The 16,353-nt window shown below is 41.5% G+C and overlaps 1 protein-coding gene across 3 annotated transcripts in view; it reads left to right on the forward strand.

The window, feature by feature from the left end:
- Positions 1-16,353, forward strand: part of CFAP54 (cilia and flagella associated protein 54) — a 258,255-nt gene that overhangs the window by 42,701 nt on the left and 199,201 nt on the right. For all 3 annotated transcript variants that reach the window (XM_069973813.1, XM_069973829.1, XM_069973821.1), the window contains exons 14-16: positions 4,014-4,148; positions 5,603-5,753; positions 15,340-15,404. In XM_069973813.1, the coding sequence (XP_069829914.1) occupies positions 4,014-4,148; positions 5,603-5,753; positions 15,340-15,404 (351 nt within the window). The remainder of the gene's footprint in view (positions 1-4,013; positions 4,149-5,602; positions 5,754-15,339; positions 15,405-16,353) is intronic.

Here is a 16,353-nt window from a genome sequence, read left to right on the forward strand (position 1 = left end):
CAGTAAAATTTGACTTGGAATCTGCTTGACGTCAGTGACGTGTAACACTATAGAGGAGGCAAAGTGATGTGTTCATAACATGCTTCTCTATAGGATGCCATCTTATGGACAGGGCCTGGTGCATCAGAGCCACACTATTGCAGAGAACAGGGCTGCACTCAGGATCCAGTATGTGTTTATGTTCCTTTTGTGTTTTCTAATTAAATTTTTTTACCAAAAAGTTAATTAAAAGTGTCCAACCTCTTTAACCCTATAAAACATCTCTGAGCTGAGAAAGAATGAACTGTCCAAAACATTAGTACCTTCTTTAATCCAATGGGGGTCTCTAATAACATATCCAATAAGTGAACATTACTAGAATGTAGTTCCCCCATGCATTCTCTGAAAATAAAAGCCTTTTTTACTATGTCACTTGCCTAAATTGGAAACTTCTGAGAAATAAGGCACAGGTGCCTCATGTATTACCTCAGGTACAAGGGATGATAGTAGAAACAATGCTTGCCTAAATTCTCTAAATTTGCCTTTGTATGCTTTAAGGGGGGTGGGGTTTCTTTGTTTCCCCTAGAAAGAAAGATTTCTTTGTTTCCCCTAGAAAGATTTCTTTGTTTCCCCTAGAAAGCTCAGCTTTTATTTCACCAGAGCAATATGAGAAATGAAAGCTGAGCTGTGATTGATTGTTGTGAGTAACTAAGGATCAGTGTCAGACGTCATCTTTATGGGATGGCTTGCACGCCTCTGCTCTCTGCTCAAAGAAATGACATGTCCATTTTTTGAGTGGACAGGGGAGGAGAGCGGAAGCGCAAGCCCACCCATAGAGATGACGTCTTAAACTGAAGCTGGTGGAATTCTGTGGCAGAGAGTTCCGCCTCCCCATTTGCTCAGTGTGAACATACCCTAAGACAGTTGATAAATCTCGCCACAGGTTTTATGCTTGAAAGTCATTATCATGTGTATAATTCTTTTAGTTGCCCAGACTTTCTGCAAATATTTGTTAAGGCTTAATGTCCTTTCAGAAACTGTCTGCCTGACTGAGATTGATAGAAAATAAATCTTTAATAACTAGTTTTAAAGTTATTTCACAGCAAAAAAAACACTATAAAATGTAATTTAAATCAGTCCATACTTGAAACAAGAAGGAAGAGAAGTGTGGGACTTGTGTTGTATAATGTGGGGGAAATCACAGATTCTTCAATGTATTTTTCTATGTACTATGAGTCCATAAGTATATTATTTACTAATGCATACCAATGGAGAGGCGTCCTAGGTAACCACAGAACTCTGTCCTCTCCAACCTACATATAATAATATTCCTATCTCCAGCCACACAGATATGGGCATGAGGACAAACAATAAACGTAGAAAAGCATTTAATTTTTATTTCTTTTTTTTTTTTTTTTTAAAGAATCTGAAATTTAAATGAGAAATTATTGAAAGCTGTGAGTGATAGATAATCCATTAACGTATGCGTCACTGCAAACAGTCAGGAAGACTGACAAGAAATCAGTGAAACTTGACAGGTTTTGTCTAGGTCTGCATATAAATCAATCACAGGGACTGCTTTGTGTACTGTAAATGGGGATTGCCATTCTGCTATTGTGAAGGGACAAAAAGCTCTGTTGGGCTGAATATTGTTTATGGAAAAATACATAAAATAGTTTTAAAGGGAACAGAACAGTCCAAATCTACACAAGTGGCATGTGTGTACTAAAGAACGCATCTAATGTACCTGTAAAGAATGTCTTCTGATTCTTTATGGGTACTAAGTGTGTTAATTTAACATAGTCTTTTTGTTTGATGACATTGGAGATGGTGGCCATTGCTTCCATCATCTGTGTTTCATAGTGTAATGGACAATGTTTCTAGGCATGAGGACACTCAGGAGTCTCAGAAAGAACTGACAACTCCTAAAAATGCTATAATAAGATTTCTACCTCACCATTACTCACCATCATTTTGTCCTTCCTGACTCATTTTATTGTGCTTTTATTGTAACATTGAGGTATCATGTATTATTTTTCTCTCTGCCTTTTTTTCATGGATACTTACTGGAAATTCAACCATATAGCCTGGCATTACTCAATATCATTGATTTATCTGTGACTTCATTCTCAGCCACATGAATCAATATGGATCTGAGAAATAATAAGCAGGGACATGAGTTGTTCTGAATTCTTTTAATACTTAGTATAGAAAGAAAAGTCCAAGTGCACTCACCGGTGTGGTATAAAATGCTTTCTTTATTCTTCTGAAGAAGTGCCGATTAGTAGGCGTGAAACAGCTGTCATCTCTAGTGGAAGGTGTTGGCGTCCTTCTCCCCCTCTACCCGCACTATGCTATCAAGAACATAAGATTCGAATAAAGAAAAGATTTTCTACTACACCGGTGAGTGCACTTGGACTTTTCTTCCTATACTAAGTATTACATGAATAACCACTCAGCTCCGTCTGATTGTTGCACCACCGATGGTAACAGTTTTACAAAGAGCACAGCTATATGCACGCAGCTGGTGAGGCTAAAATTGTAAAAGGAGCTTCAGTAGTGCCGACTGTCTCTATCTATATATTGACTCTGGTTCTTAATTCTTTGTTGTTGTCCAATCTGATGACTCATGTATAGTCATCTTTCAGCTTCAAATGAAATCTCTGGGACACTAAAGGCCCTTTTACACGGGCCGATACTTAGGAGCAAGCGAGCGCCTACCTGTCACGCACTTACATGCACCGACAGCGAGCGGGGGTGGCACCCAGACAATCTTTTGATCTTCCGAATGGCTCATAGGAGATAGCAGATCACTGCCATCATAGTCGTTCGTCTTTCAACATGTTGAAAGACAAACGACAGCAACGTTCATGTCGGCTGATTGTTGCTTTCTATTACACAAGACGATTATCTCTTGTGAATCGAGAATCGTGTCGTGTAATAGGGCCTTTAGGGCTGCATCCAATTTCTTTAACCACCGTGCTTGAGGTTCTCTTATCTTTAATATGTTATAATTTAAGAATGTATTAATGTGGCAGCCCCACATTACAGCTCTACAGACTAGTTTTCCATTGACTAGGGTGGGAGTTAAATGTATAATTAAATTACTATATTTGTAATGTAATGAGATATTACATTAGGCTATGTTCACACTACGTAAGTTTGTAATAATCACGTCCGTTGTTACTACGGAACTTATGTAGCGCTGCCTTCTAAGCCTTCTAGTATACGCTCCGGCCATGATCCCTAGCGCGCTGCAAAAAAATGACATGTCCGTTTTCTGCAGCCGCTATTCATTGAATAGCAGCTGCAGAAAACCTGTCAGTTCACACAATGGAGCATGCGCCCGCATCCAAATTCAGCGGCAGTGAAGATCATCTGGCCAGTATTGGGCCATCAAAATCATCTGGCCGGTACTTGGCCATCAAATCTGCTACGGGTGTGAACGCACCCTTAGGCAATGTTCACACATAGTAAGAGACCAGACATGCCGTTATCCGGCCGGGTCACGGAATGGCTGGTGTCAGAGAAGATCATCCCGGCTGGTACTGCAGTACTGGCCAGATGATCTTTACTGCTGCTGAATTTGGATGCGAATTCCCTGCAGCTCACAATGAAGCATGTGGCCGGAGCCGCACGCTCCATTGTGTGAACTGACAGGGTTTTCCTTGGCCGCTATTTGTTGAAGCAGCAGATGGAAAAAGCAGAGAATCAGGATAAAATCAGGATAATGCAGGATCTCTATTTCCCCCTGCACAATAATCCGTGCAGCTCAGCTCCATCCCCCCAAATGAAGAAAAGGGGCACTGACAGAAGTGGTAATTTTTATTAGATAAAACACCATGCAGACTGTAGTCATTTTGTGTGGCCCAGTACCAAGTGATCTACAGTCTGATACTGGTTCGTGGCCTACTAAATGGGGACCCCTGTACTAATGTATATTATAACAAAGCTTCAGATGTTTACTGTATTTTAATGTAATGTATTCGGAGTTTTTTGTTTTTTTTGTAAATCTCACGCTTTCTGTTTTCCAGGATGTCCAGCCTGACAGGGATATTGTCATTGATGTCATATTACTTCTGTGGCAGAAATGCAAAGTCGGAGTGCAAAGAATGCAAACTGGATTAGATGGATCCAAGTTTGTACAAAAATGTGAAATGAATAGCAAGGTAGGGTTGATCAATTGTAATGCAATTCTGTCTCAATCTTATATTTAGATCTGATTTAGGCTATGTTCCCACTACATATAGAGACCGGCCGTTCCGTGACCGGACCGGGTCACGGAACGGCCGGTCTCTGCCCGGATTATCCCCCGGCCATCAGCGCGCCCGCATCAGAACCTCCCTTAGCACACAATGAAGCAAGCGGCCGGAGCCGTTCACTTCACTGTGTGAACTGACAGGGTTTCCTACGGGCGCAATTCATTGAATTCAGTTCATGTCAGTTCTTTGCAGCGCCGCACGGGATCCCGGCCGGAGCATATACGATGTGTATACGCTTCCGCCGGGATCCCATTGAAGCAGAGGCATTGTTTCACTCCGTATAAAGTACGGCCGTTGTTGCTGATGGTAACAACGGCCATACTTAAACGTAGTGTGAACATAGCCTGAATGCGTATTAATGCCATTTTACTAACAACATATAAAATGTCATATCTCCAGCAACTCGTAAAACACTATAAAACTTGGTTCCCGGGGGCAGAATTTGTAGCCTCTGATGACTACAAACTCCTCTGTTTCCCAATATAATTAGCCCTTTCTTTTATCTTCTTATCCACCAATGTCAGCGACCGCTACCAGGTTTGATTTTCAGATCAGTACTCTTTTTCTTACAGGACAACGAGTTCCTACTCCATTGTCGGATATTTTTGCTAGATGTGGGTTCGGGACAGTAGAGACCACCTGTTTCTTTATTTTGATTAATGTAGGATGTTTTCTCCCTCACCGTGGTTTTTTTTTTTTCTTATATTGAGAATTTTAGTGAAGAAGCTACTAGATTCTTTCTGCTGGACTTTGCCTTATTCTTACTTATTCAACTGTTTTGTTATGTATGGTTATTTGCCTTGTATGCTGTTAGAGAATTATTAGGCTTTACTGTATGTTCCCCTAGGTACTTTCCCTGGTTTGTACACCTTTTTTTAAATCTTTTTTTTCTGTTATATGTTCTCTTTCATAAGCATGTATTATTGGCTTTATATAGGATAAAAAATTCTAATAAAACTTAAAATGCGGAGAAAAAAGTTTTATCTCTGTCATTTGTCTGTCTCCTACTTCCTGCTAATACACATTTGGTAGGTTAGCATGAAGTGGGATAAAAATGGTAGATATCATCATTTCAGGATCAGACTGCAGAGTTTGTTGCCTGTTGTGCGTGTGTTTCCACAGTATTTTCATGCTTTTTTTGTGCATAAAGTCTGGGACTTGGAATAGGAGCAGAATATTATTAGAAATTGTAGATAACCTGATACTTTTTGTCAATCAGTTGTACCTATATACTACATATACTTTCTCCCTTGATTTAAAGACTGTGGAATCATCATGTATTGATAATCTCATCATATCAGATGCATAGTCAGGAGATCAATTAATTAATTTTTTAATATACTGTTTCATTTTTCTTTTAGTGGATCTATATTCTGTGTCTCATCTATGAAGTGATGCATCACTCAAATGTCATTCATACAGACGCTTTTATATTAGGAGAAGCTGCATTGAGATTAGCAGGGATCGCTGAAAGTATGGCTGATTCCATTATGAAATGTGAAAAAAAGTCAGGTAAAGTATCAACTTAATAAGTTGTGACTAAAATGTAAAAGCTTAAATGATAAATTAAGCTAGAATTAAAAACTGAGCCGTTTTCTAATACTTGTTGCTTAAATAAAATAACTTCTTAACTGAGTGTTACTTCTTGTAGAATCAGCTCTCTAGGAAAATCCAGTAGTAAAGTGTTCACTTGTCTGTCAGCTGTCAGGTAACACCCCCCCCCCCACACACACACACACACACACAGTTGTCAATGCTTCTTCAATTCAGATCTTGTTTTATGTTGGGGCTGCTTTTTGCACATAAAGCAGTCCTAGCAAATAATAATATTTCCCATATAATAACTGAATCTAGGGCTGGTTCTGGGGCATTTTGCATCATGATGTTCTTCTGTTATTCTTTCTGAATTTGTAAGCATCATATTAGTGTTACCATGCCCCCGTTCTATGTCCCCCCATGGAGTCCTACTCCTTCATCCAGTGTCCCCATGTAGTCATAATCCCCCCTCCTGGGCCCCCATGTAATTATAATCCATCTTGTGTCTCCATGTCCTCATAGTCTCCCTTCCTTTGTCCTCATAATCCCCCCTTGTATCCTCATAATGCACCCTCTTCTGTATCTCCTGGATGGACATTTCTTCAGCAAAGTAAAAAAACAAACATACTACTCACCTCTCCAGTGGCTTCCATGCTGCTGTGACCCCCTAAATGCTTCCAGCTGCAGGCTGATCACCGATCTCATGGAGCAGCCACTGCCAGAAAGACATTACTGGCTGTTTCAGATCACTTTTAGATTGCAGGCCTAACACAGCCTGGGATCTGAAAGTGAAAGGCGCAGAGCAGAGAGCTAATCACTCCCTGCTCTATGCCTCCTGTCAGCTGTGTCTGCACCTTTTATAAGGACACAGACACAGCTGACAGCAGCGGCTCCCGCACAAGTACAGGAGCAAGGAGTCCGGTGTCAGACTGAAGTCGCCTGCTTCTATACGCACATTCCATTTTGCGGTATGCTGTTAGCGTAGCGAGCCATGGAATATGTGTAAAGGAGCAGAGACATCAGTCTATTGCTGATCTATCTGCACCTGTAGTGAGTGAGCATGTAATATATTTATGGACGCTCACTGTGCAGGGGCATCCAGTGCCGCCCCTCAAGGGCCTTATGATCTCCCGCCTGAGGGGAAGTCTTCACTTTGCCTCATGGCAGATGCGGCCCTGGTGTTGCATACTGCAAGCATACGAAGTCATTAATGGACTGCTGGCAATATACCAAGAATAGAAATTCCTTATGGCTTATTTGCTCTAGCTTTGTATCACTCTGGTTTGTTGTGGAAGCAGCATAGAGAAAATAATTGGTGATTCCTTAAAATATTACCCTATTCCATAAGGTTCTGTGGTTTAACATGGAAAGGATGATTACAAAAAATGGTATATAGTTCATTTTTAGGGCACAAGTTGTGAACATTTTTACTAAAATGCATTGTCTATGCACAAATGCACATATATAATAGCTGATGCTAATGGAAAGTATCACAGTTGTGTCACTGCACATACAGCTACTCAGCAAACATTTCAGTTTCCCTTCAGCCTGAAGAGTGTTTTGCATTCAAATAACCCCTTTGTGCCATATTCTTATTTACCCAGATATGGGGAAAGTATTGATTCATTTTGAGTCTTTGAAACAATTTAGGAAGTTCCAAAGACGAAGTTTATAGAACGTTTTAGAGAAATGACAATGTCACTCTGAATTTTCCTTTTCTGCCGAGAATAATGACTTTCTCAGCTCTAAAATATTGAAATCTCGATAAAGAACAAGCCGACTTTGATGCCAAAAGTGAACTGGCTACATATTACCTTCAACATTAATGTGAAGTTGAAAAAGAACATGTACCAACCTTTAGCTTTTTCATGACTGAAAGTTCCTAAAACCTGCACAGTGTCAAACAGGGCGATCCAGTACATTTCAATATTATTTCTTGCACTTTGTAGCAACTGTTCTGTGCTACTTTTTCATTTTTAGTGAAATCATTTTAATTTGTGTCCGGTAGTGATGGACCTATTTCATTAGTTGCTTCTTCCATAGTCATCTTATATGGTCCCCCTAATAACATTAACCTTTACAGCATTTTATACCAGGATTTTATTGTGAAGTTAAGCGATTACTGTCATTTAAATCAGCCTCTCTATATGCAATAGCCTCTGTGATTCCTAACTAGAGATGAGTGAACCTTGAGCATGCTTGAGTCGATCCGAACCCGAACTTTCGGCGTTTGATTAGCGGTGGCTGCTGAAGTTGGATAAAGCCCTAAGGCTATGTGGAAAACATGGATATAGTCATTGGCTGTATCCATGTTTTCCAGACAACCTTAGAGCTTTATCCAAGTTTAGCAGCCACCGCTAATCAAATACCGAACGTTCGGATCGACTCGAACTCGAACCCGGTTTGCTCATCTCTATTCCTAACATATTTGTAAATCATCACAAATGACAAATAATGTTAGATCCTTATAGACATGAGATTTTGTATGGGCAGATGTCACTATTTTTAACGGCTTTTGGGGGTTGGATTTTTAACCATTTAGTTTTTTGAACCCCCCTCTGCCCCTGTGAAAATTATTAGCTGTTGTCCTATTTCTTTTATTATTTGTATTATTACCATGTATACCATTATACTGTATTTTTTTTATTATAGTTGCTTTGGCTTCCTGGGGGATGCACAAATTAACAACAGAGAGGTATAAATATAATGAACTAGACTAGTCCTAGACAAGTACAGAGCGAGAGAGAACTCTACAGCAAGGCCTTACAGTTTCTAGAGAGATGAACAACAGGTGAAGGGTACAAGCACATTATACAGATATGTTTATTGTAGGTTATAGGAACAGGAATGAGAAATCCTGAACATTATGATGTGAGGAGCAGACAAAAGTAGTGTTGAAGGTCTTGCAAGGATTGCTGATCACATGTGGTGAATAGCCACAATATTAGGATATAGTGGGACATTGATAAAAGCTACGGCAGGGGGGTACAACAGGGAGAAGGCGCAGATCCACCCCTTTTCCCTGGCGCACACCTGCTGTATCTCCTGCTTGCCCGATGGACGGGCAGGGGGGTTTGGCAAGGCGGGGAGGAGGAGTGCCCTTCTCCTGCGGAAAAGGGTACAGGGCCAGTTTTCTCTGACTGAATCATTTAGGGTTTATTCAAGACTTGCTTTAAGTGTCAGACTCCAGTTGCTATGGTACTTTCACACAAGATGGGTCCACTGCAGATTTTCTGTGGAAAAATCATCCGTGTAAAATCTGCATTACACAGCTTAAGCCACACTGTAAGCAAGCACCTATGTTATTTGGCGCTCACTTGCAGAACGTATTTCACCACTTGGTAATCACCCAGCCAGGGCTGCACAAAATAGCAGATTGTTCATGTGGCCCATTGTTTTAATCAGTTGTGGTCTACACATCCTCTATTATACAAGAAGATGTGAGGCCGTATAGTGGGAAGTCAGGGCCAGGATTTGCTTGTTTATTGGCTCATCACTGGCACTATTACACTGAGCAAAACCTGCCTGATTTAGCAGATAATCAGCTTGTATAATAGGGCCTTAAATGCATGCAAATCCACAGTGACAAATGTACACCCAAGTGTGGTGATTTTTGTGCAAATTTGTTATGTATTTGCCTATGCAACCATAAAGGTATGTGTATGATGTGTATATTAAAGAAAAAAAGTACAGTATCAATGTGTCTCAAACCTGCTGTTGTGTATTTTGAGACACTGGATTTATTGTAAAGTATTGCTTTCTTATCCAAATGAGTGGGAAAAATCTGCCGTAAAAGTACTGTAAATCTACAGTGGACCACAATATAAATGGACTTGCTTCAGCTTTAAAGTGGACCTGTCAGCAGCCTGTTTGTTACTATGTGTGATGAATATGGACAGCCTTGTCCCTATTCATGAGTGTGTAGTTATATTATATGTGGTTATGAAAGTGAAACACTATAGACTGTTATGTGTATTCCACTCACTATACTTTAGCTTGTCCAAACATCATAAACTCTGGGCAGTTTATTGAGGGTCTCTGGTCAGGAAACACCAGGCCTGGTTTATTGAGGGTCTCAGGAAACCTGGAGTTCTTATCTACTTCAAAGAATGGAGACCCACTCAAAAACAACACCCCCCAACCATAGGACAATGGTTCAATTACAGGACACATGCAATGAGGTGTCCCTGGTCCTTCCCCATTATCACCTAATTAGCCAATTAGGGACAACTCATTATCCTAATCACCTGTTGGGTGGCTCGGAAATCTGAGCTGAGTTTTGACTGTATAAAACATGGTGCCAACAGCTAAACTTGGTGGCAGTGGAGGGGGTCAGTCTGACTGAGCTGCGATCCATGATTTCCCCTACCCCCTGGGAAGGCAACAACTATTGTAAGTCTTAGATAGTTTCTGCTTATTTCTCCCTTTTATTTTATACTGTTATTGCATGTATGTGTGTCATCTTATTTACCTTATTTTTGTAAGCACTGTACCTTTTTGTCTATTAAAGCTTAAAACTTTAATAAGTTTGGTCCTTGTATGCTCTAAGAATCCATAGCCTTTGGATGTTGTGTTTTAACCCTGTGAGAGCCAGTGAGTGGTGTTGTGGGGTGACAGTGTCCTTTCACACTTAATTTGAAAAGTGGTGGCAGCGTGTGTTGTGGGGTTCTTGGACTGTGTTGGGGTGAGATTTATGCTCAATTTGCCACCTGAGTGGAAGGTGAGTGCAAGATTGAGTGAGTGTAAATAGATTAACCCCTTGCAGTGGCATCCACGTCACGTGCTAGTAAGTGTGTACGTGACAATTTGGTGGCAGAGCGGTGGGATATTTTTACTTCTATTAGAGCATTAGTGCTTGGTTTAAGCAATTATTCTCTGCACTAAAGGAGTGGCAGTATCCTTGCAAGGAGTACACCAGTTCTAAAAGGACTAACTCAGTGCTTACTTCTGCCATACGTGCAAACAGTATTCCCCTCCCCTATCTTGTTTTTCTTTTCTATCTTTTATTTTTAAACCATGAGGAGCATAGATCTCTGCCTGTGAAAGTACCTGCAGCATCTGAGTATATTGGAGCCCCAGCTATGCCTGGAATTCATGCAACCTGAGATAGAGGCTACCAGAGGATTCCAGAGGAGGATGACGCAAATTCTTGGGAGCCGTGCGGTGGCTCAGCGGTATGGGCCTCTTCCTGATGATTTGCCCCTTCTGGAGACAGATGAGGACCTACACACCCTGGTGCCTCTGTTTGAAGAGATTTGTTGTCAATTCCATGTGCCTGAGGAGAAATGGGCTCAAGAATTCATCTGCTCCCTCAGAGAAAAACTGCTGGAGACTTTCGTTCGTTTGCCTGTGGAGGCTTACAATAACTATGACACCATTAAACGTGCACTCATCAAAGTGTGTGAAAAAGGCCAGGCCAAGATGCTAAACCCCAAGGACACTGTTATTACAAGGACTGTGCCAGAACAAGAGGTGGCTACTAGTGTGTGGCTGGAAACCAATGTGGAGCCGAGGACACTCCAGCATGTGGAGACCCCAGTTATGGAAAACACAGCAGCACCTGAGGAAGAGATCAGCAGAACCAGCCAGGTACTGTGTGATAACGACGGCAAGGACTGTAATATTACAACATGTGGGCCTATGGGAAATGCTGGAGGATTGTTGGACTGTTCCAAGGACCTGGGAAGTGCTGCAACCCCTAGCATCTGATGTAACCCCTCCCTGGAGACACCACTGGATCTAAATGGACTGTCTAAGGAGGAGGTTGTGTGTGAACCCACCGAGGCTGAGGTGGTGGGTACCCTAAACACTGACTGTCATATTGAGGTGTTTTGCCTGGCAGATGATGTGCAAGGAACCCTGATGTCTGTAACAGGAGATGGGGTGGTCAGCCCTGATGCCCCCATAAGTTTAAAAATGGACTGTGTTCCTGCCACTATGGATTCTGTGTCCCAGCAGTGTGAAGAGTCAGAATCTGTGATAGGGGCAGCCTCCCACCCTGGGATTAGGGAGCTGTCTGAAACAAGCTGTGTAGAGTCGGAGGACTCCGATGTCCAGGACCCTGAAAGCAAAGGTATGGACATTGGCCTGGAATCTCCCAGTGATAAAGCAAATACTTATGTTGGAGACTGTAATATATGTAAAGGGCCCTGTGATGCCGAGGCTGAAGATTTTTCTTGTGTTGCCATACAGGATGGACCTCCTACAGAGAAGGCTGTTGTCCATATGCCAACTGAGGAAGGCATGGACAGTGTTGATAAAGCTAAATGCAGTCTGGAGCCCAATGATATTACTAAAGGGTTCCCAGATGCAAAGACTAGGAACTGTGTGGAGGAAACTGTGGAAATGGAGGGAATAGTTGGAGCCCTTGTTAATATGGACTACCCAGATGTATTGCAAGATGGCAGAAGTTTAGTGGATCCGCCTGGATCATGGGAGTCCGTTGACAATGGACTGGTTGTCGCTCTAACTGCGAGAGGAGTCAAAGATGACAGGCTCCTCAACATCAAAACTGACCCTCCAGATATCAACAGTTTGTGGGTGGCCGGGACGAGACCTCCTTATGGGATGATTCTGGATTCTGGGAAGAAAGAGGACTGGCTTAAGATTGGTGGACATATATTGTACTATTGCTATGTGAATTCTGTGATTGTGGCTACCAGTGGTTATGATATACTTGATCTCTGTGTGGGAGGTCGGCTGACCTCCACTCATAATCCTGGGACTTGGTTAAAAAGTATGTGCTTCCCCATGCTGATGGGTTGTCCCATCAGAGGAAAGGAGCAGGAAGCTGGCCGGGAGATGATCTGTGAATCGATCTCCCTTGCCATCTCTTAAAAGGGGAAGGTGTGATGAATATGGACAGCCTTGTCCCTATTCATGAGTGTGTAGTTATATTATATGTGGTTATGAAAGTGAAACACTATAGACTGTTATGTGTATTCCACTCACTATACTTTAGCTTGTCCAAACATCATAAACTCTGGGCAGTTTATTGAGGGTCTCTGGTCAGGAAACACCAGGCCTGGTTTATTGAGGGTCTCAGGAAACCTGGAGTTCTGATCTACTTCAAAGAATGGAGACCCACTCAAGCACAACACCCCCAACCATAGCACAATGGTTCAATTACAGGACACATGCAATGAGGTGTCCCTGGTCCGTCCCCATTATCACCTAATCAGCAAATTGGGGACAACTCATTATCCTAATCACCTGTTGGGTGGCTCGGAAATCTGAGCTGAGTTTTGACTGTATAAAACATGGTGCCAACAGCTAAACTTGGTGGCAGTGGAGGGGGTCAGTCTGACTGAGCTGTGATCCATGATTTCCCCTACCCCCTGGGAAGGCAACAACTATTGTAAGTGTTAGATAGTTTCTGCTTATTTCTCCCTTTTATTTTATACTGTTATTGCATGTATGTGTGTCATCTTATTTACCTTATTTTTGTAAGCACTGTACCCTTTTTGTCTATTAAAGCTTAAAACTTTAATAAGTTTGGTCCTTGTATGCTCTAAGAATCCTTAGCCTTTGGATGTTGTGTTTTAACCCTGTGAGAGCCAGTGAGTGGTGTTGTGGGTTGACAGTGTCCTTTCACACTTAATTTGAAAGGTGGTGGCAGCGTGTGTGTTGGGGTGCTGGGACTGTGTTGGGGTGAGATTTATGCTCAATTTGCCACCTGAGTGGAAGGTGAGTGCAAGATTGAGTGAGTGGAAATAGATTAACCCCTTGCAGTGGCATCCACGTCACGTGCTAGTAAGTGTGTACGTGACACTATGTATTATACCAGGGGGCATTTACCAGCAAAACAAAAGCCTAGGGTTATACCTAGTCTCTCTGGTGAACAAAATGAGGCAAGCTGGCTAACCCCGAGCTCCTGCAATGCTGGTGAACTTAAGCCCCTGGGCACTTGAGCCTCATTTACATAATAATAATAATAATAATAATAATAAGATTAATAATACAGTTTCACTATAATATTGTTTCATTGCAAAATTCTTTTGCAGGTTTTTCCTCCAGCATGTGAGGGAGAGTTCTTAAAATTGTATTCACAATGTTGGTACTGTAATATGCTGTGGATTTTCTGCCTTCTAATGTGCCGTTGAAAATCTACAGTGTAACTGTCCCACGTGAAGGTACCCTTAAGGCTGGCAGATTTGTTGCAGAAATTTCTGCAGCTGTCCTGTTAATCTAAATTATACCCATTCAGGTGAATGGAACCGATTTTCAGTCTGCAACAAATCTGCCACATGTGAACTCACCCTAAAGCTATGTCTATATACTGTCGGAAATGAACACAAATATGCCTCAGAAAAGATGAAAATGTGCCTTAGAGTAACCTAATTTAATCATTATTGACAACACATACCTTGTAATCTTACATAAATGCCAGTTACTTGACAGGTAGGATTTGCGATCAGGTAGTCAGGTGCATGTGCTTATGGTTTCCAGGAAATATAGGTTGACAAACTGTGGCAAGCTAAAGGAAGGATGGATTTAATTACCAGATACAGCACATTCCTAGCAGTGAGGAGGAATGTATTTGTGAGCTCTGCTAAACACACTGCTGAAGTGAATTTGAACTAGGACCCTTTTGACCATGGCGGAAATTAGTTTTTTGCCGTAAGGATATTCTGCAGACAACAGGGCAATTAACCCACAGAGACACTGTGAACTTCGAGTCTGGAGAATCCCATTCTGGAGACCTTGTAAAATAAACCATTTAGCAATGTAGCTACCAACTGAAATGTAAAAGTGACCCATAGAAAAAGTCATAATACTACAAATTCTATAATCTGCATATTAACCTTTCAATCAAAGGACATGTATGCATTATTTAACCCTGGGCAAATCTGTTTAGAGCTGTGCTTCTGTCTCATAATGCAGACATGTGGTATACAGGTAAGGAGGTAGCATAACAGTCAAGCAGGGAACTTAAAGCGCATGTACCATCAAGTACTTGGCTTTAGGTTTTATACCTTGTCGCGGGAAGGCAAGAAGAGGCGTTGCCTCCCCCGTACCTAATTTATTATGATTTACGCCCGCTCGCACACATAAATCATGATCCAAATCTACACCTGCTGGAAGCCTGGCCCTCTTTGTGCCTCCTTAAGGATTCTATGGTGTACAAGGTACCTTATGGTTCCTTAAGGGTTTATACAAATCTGGGATGAATATATATTTGTTGTTACATAATAAGAAAGGACATTTGGGCAGATTAGATGGACCAGGTGGTGTTTTTCCATCAACAATCTTCTATGTTTCTATGTTGGTTTTGCACTAAAATGTTAAAGAATATTATAAATTTATTAGAATTCTGTGCATAGCACATAACGGTATAAGTTTTTTTTCCTTACCAAGGCAAAGAGGAACGTACTAATAAAAGGATGTGTTGTATTATTATTGTTTTGTCCTGAGGGATTTTGTTCAATGCTCATTGTAATCCTTTTAATTAGTTTGTAAAACCTCCATCAGCCATAATTCTGTATTTCCATTTTGCCTAAATGGTTCCCTCAATAGGATGGAGCTTATAAGGAGAAATAACATATACTTTCATTTTATTCAGGCAGATCACATGAAAAAGTAAATGCAGACATGCGCATTGGGAGAAATAAACCTGTAAGCATAAAGGTGAGTATAAAAGATGTATGTGTAAAGAATACAAAGCTAATGAATGTACAACCTGAAGTTTTTACAATGAAAAGGTGCTATAAAAAACTGCTTACAAGTTCAGGCCATGTTCACACAAAGTATATTTTTGTAAAATCACGGCCGTTGTACAACGGGCGTGATTATTATGAAAATATGCGTTACCTCTCTGTCTATGGGACACAGGGTATGCGCTCCGACCGGGATCCCTAGCGGTGCCTCAAACAACTGACATGTCAGTTTTCTGCGGCCGAATAGCGGCCACAGAAAACCATGTCAGTGCACACTGTGGAGCGAGCAGCTCTGGCCACTCGCTCCATAGTGTGCAGTGGAGAGCTCTGATGCGGGCGCGCACGGATGCGCCCACATCAGAACCCTGCGGCCGAAAAGATCATCCGGCCAGGATGATCTTTTTAGAGACCAGTCATTTCATGACCCGGCCGTGTCACGGAACGGCTGGTCTCTTACAGCGCGTGCACATTGCCTAAAACAGTAACTACAGTACTATAAAAAACTAGTTGCATCCTGTTGTATATGTCTATATACTATGTCTGTATATGCTGAGCAAGATGGCAGCCAGGCACTTAGTTAAATCCTCCAGGCCTTACCGTTTTAGTACTGTTAGCAGAGCCTACTTATGGAGCAGTCCTATTGTAATATACTGCAATATGGCAGTACCACAGTGTATTGAAGTGATCACTTCTAAGACAAAGGAAAAACTTACAAAGAAAAATTTGAAGCCAACAACCCCCCCCACACACACACACACACACCACCACCACAAATACATTTAGTACCAACCTGACTGCAAAACTTTATTTTTCAACGACAAGGAGAAAAAGTGTGGGTTATGTTATTTGCCTAACTAGTCTTTATTGCTATATAGCATTCTATTATTGTGTTCATTTAAAAAAACATCTAATTTCCTCAG

The sequence above is a fragment of the Dendropsophus ebraccatus genome, chromosome 1 (genome assembly GCF_027789765.1).
Source record: "Dendropsophus ebraccatus isolate aDenEbr1 chromosome 1, aDenEbr1.pat, whole genome shotgun sequence".
NCBI classification, from domain to species: domain Eukaryota; kingdom Metazoa; phylum Chordata; class Amphibia; order Anura; family Hylidae; genus Dendropsophus; species Dendropsophus ebraccatus.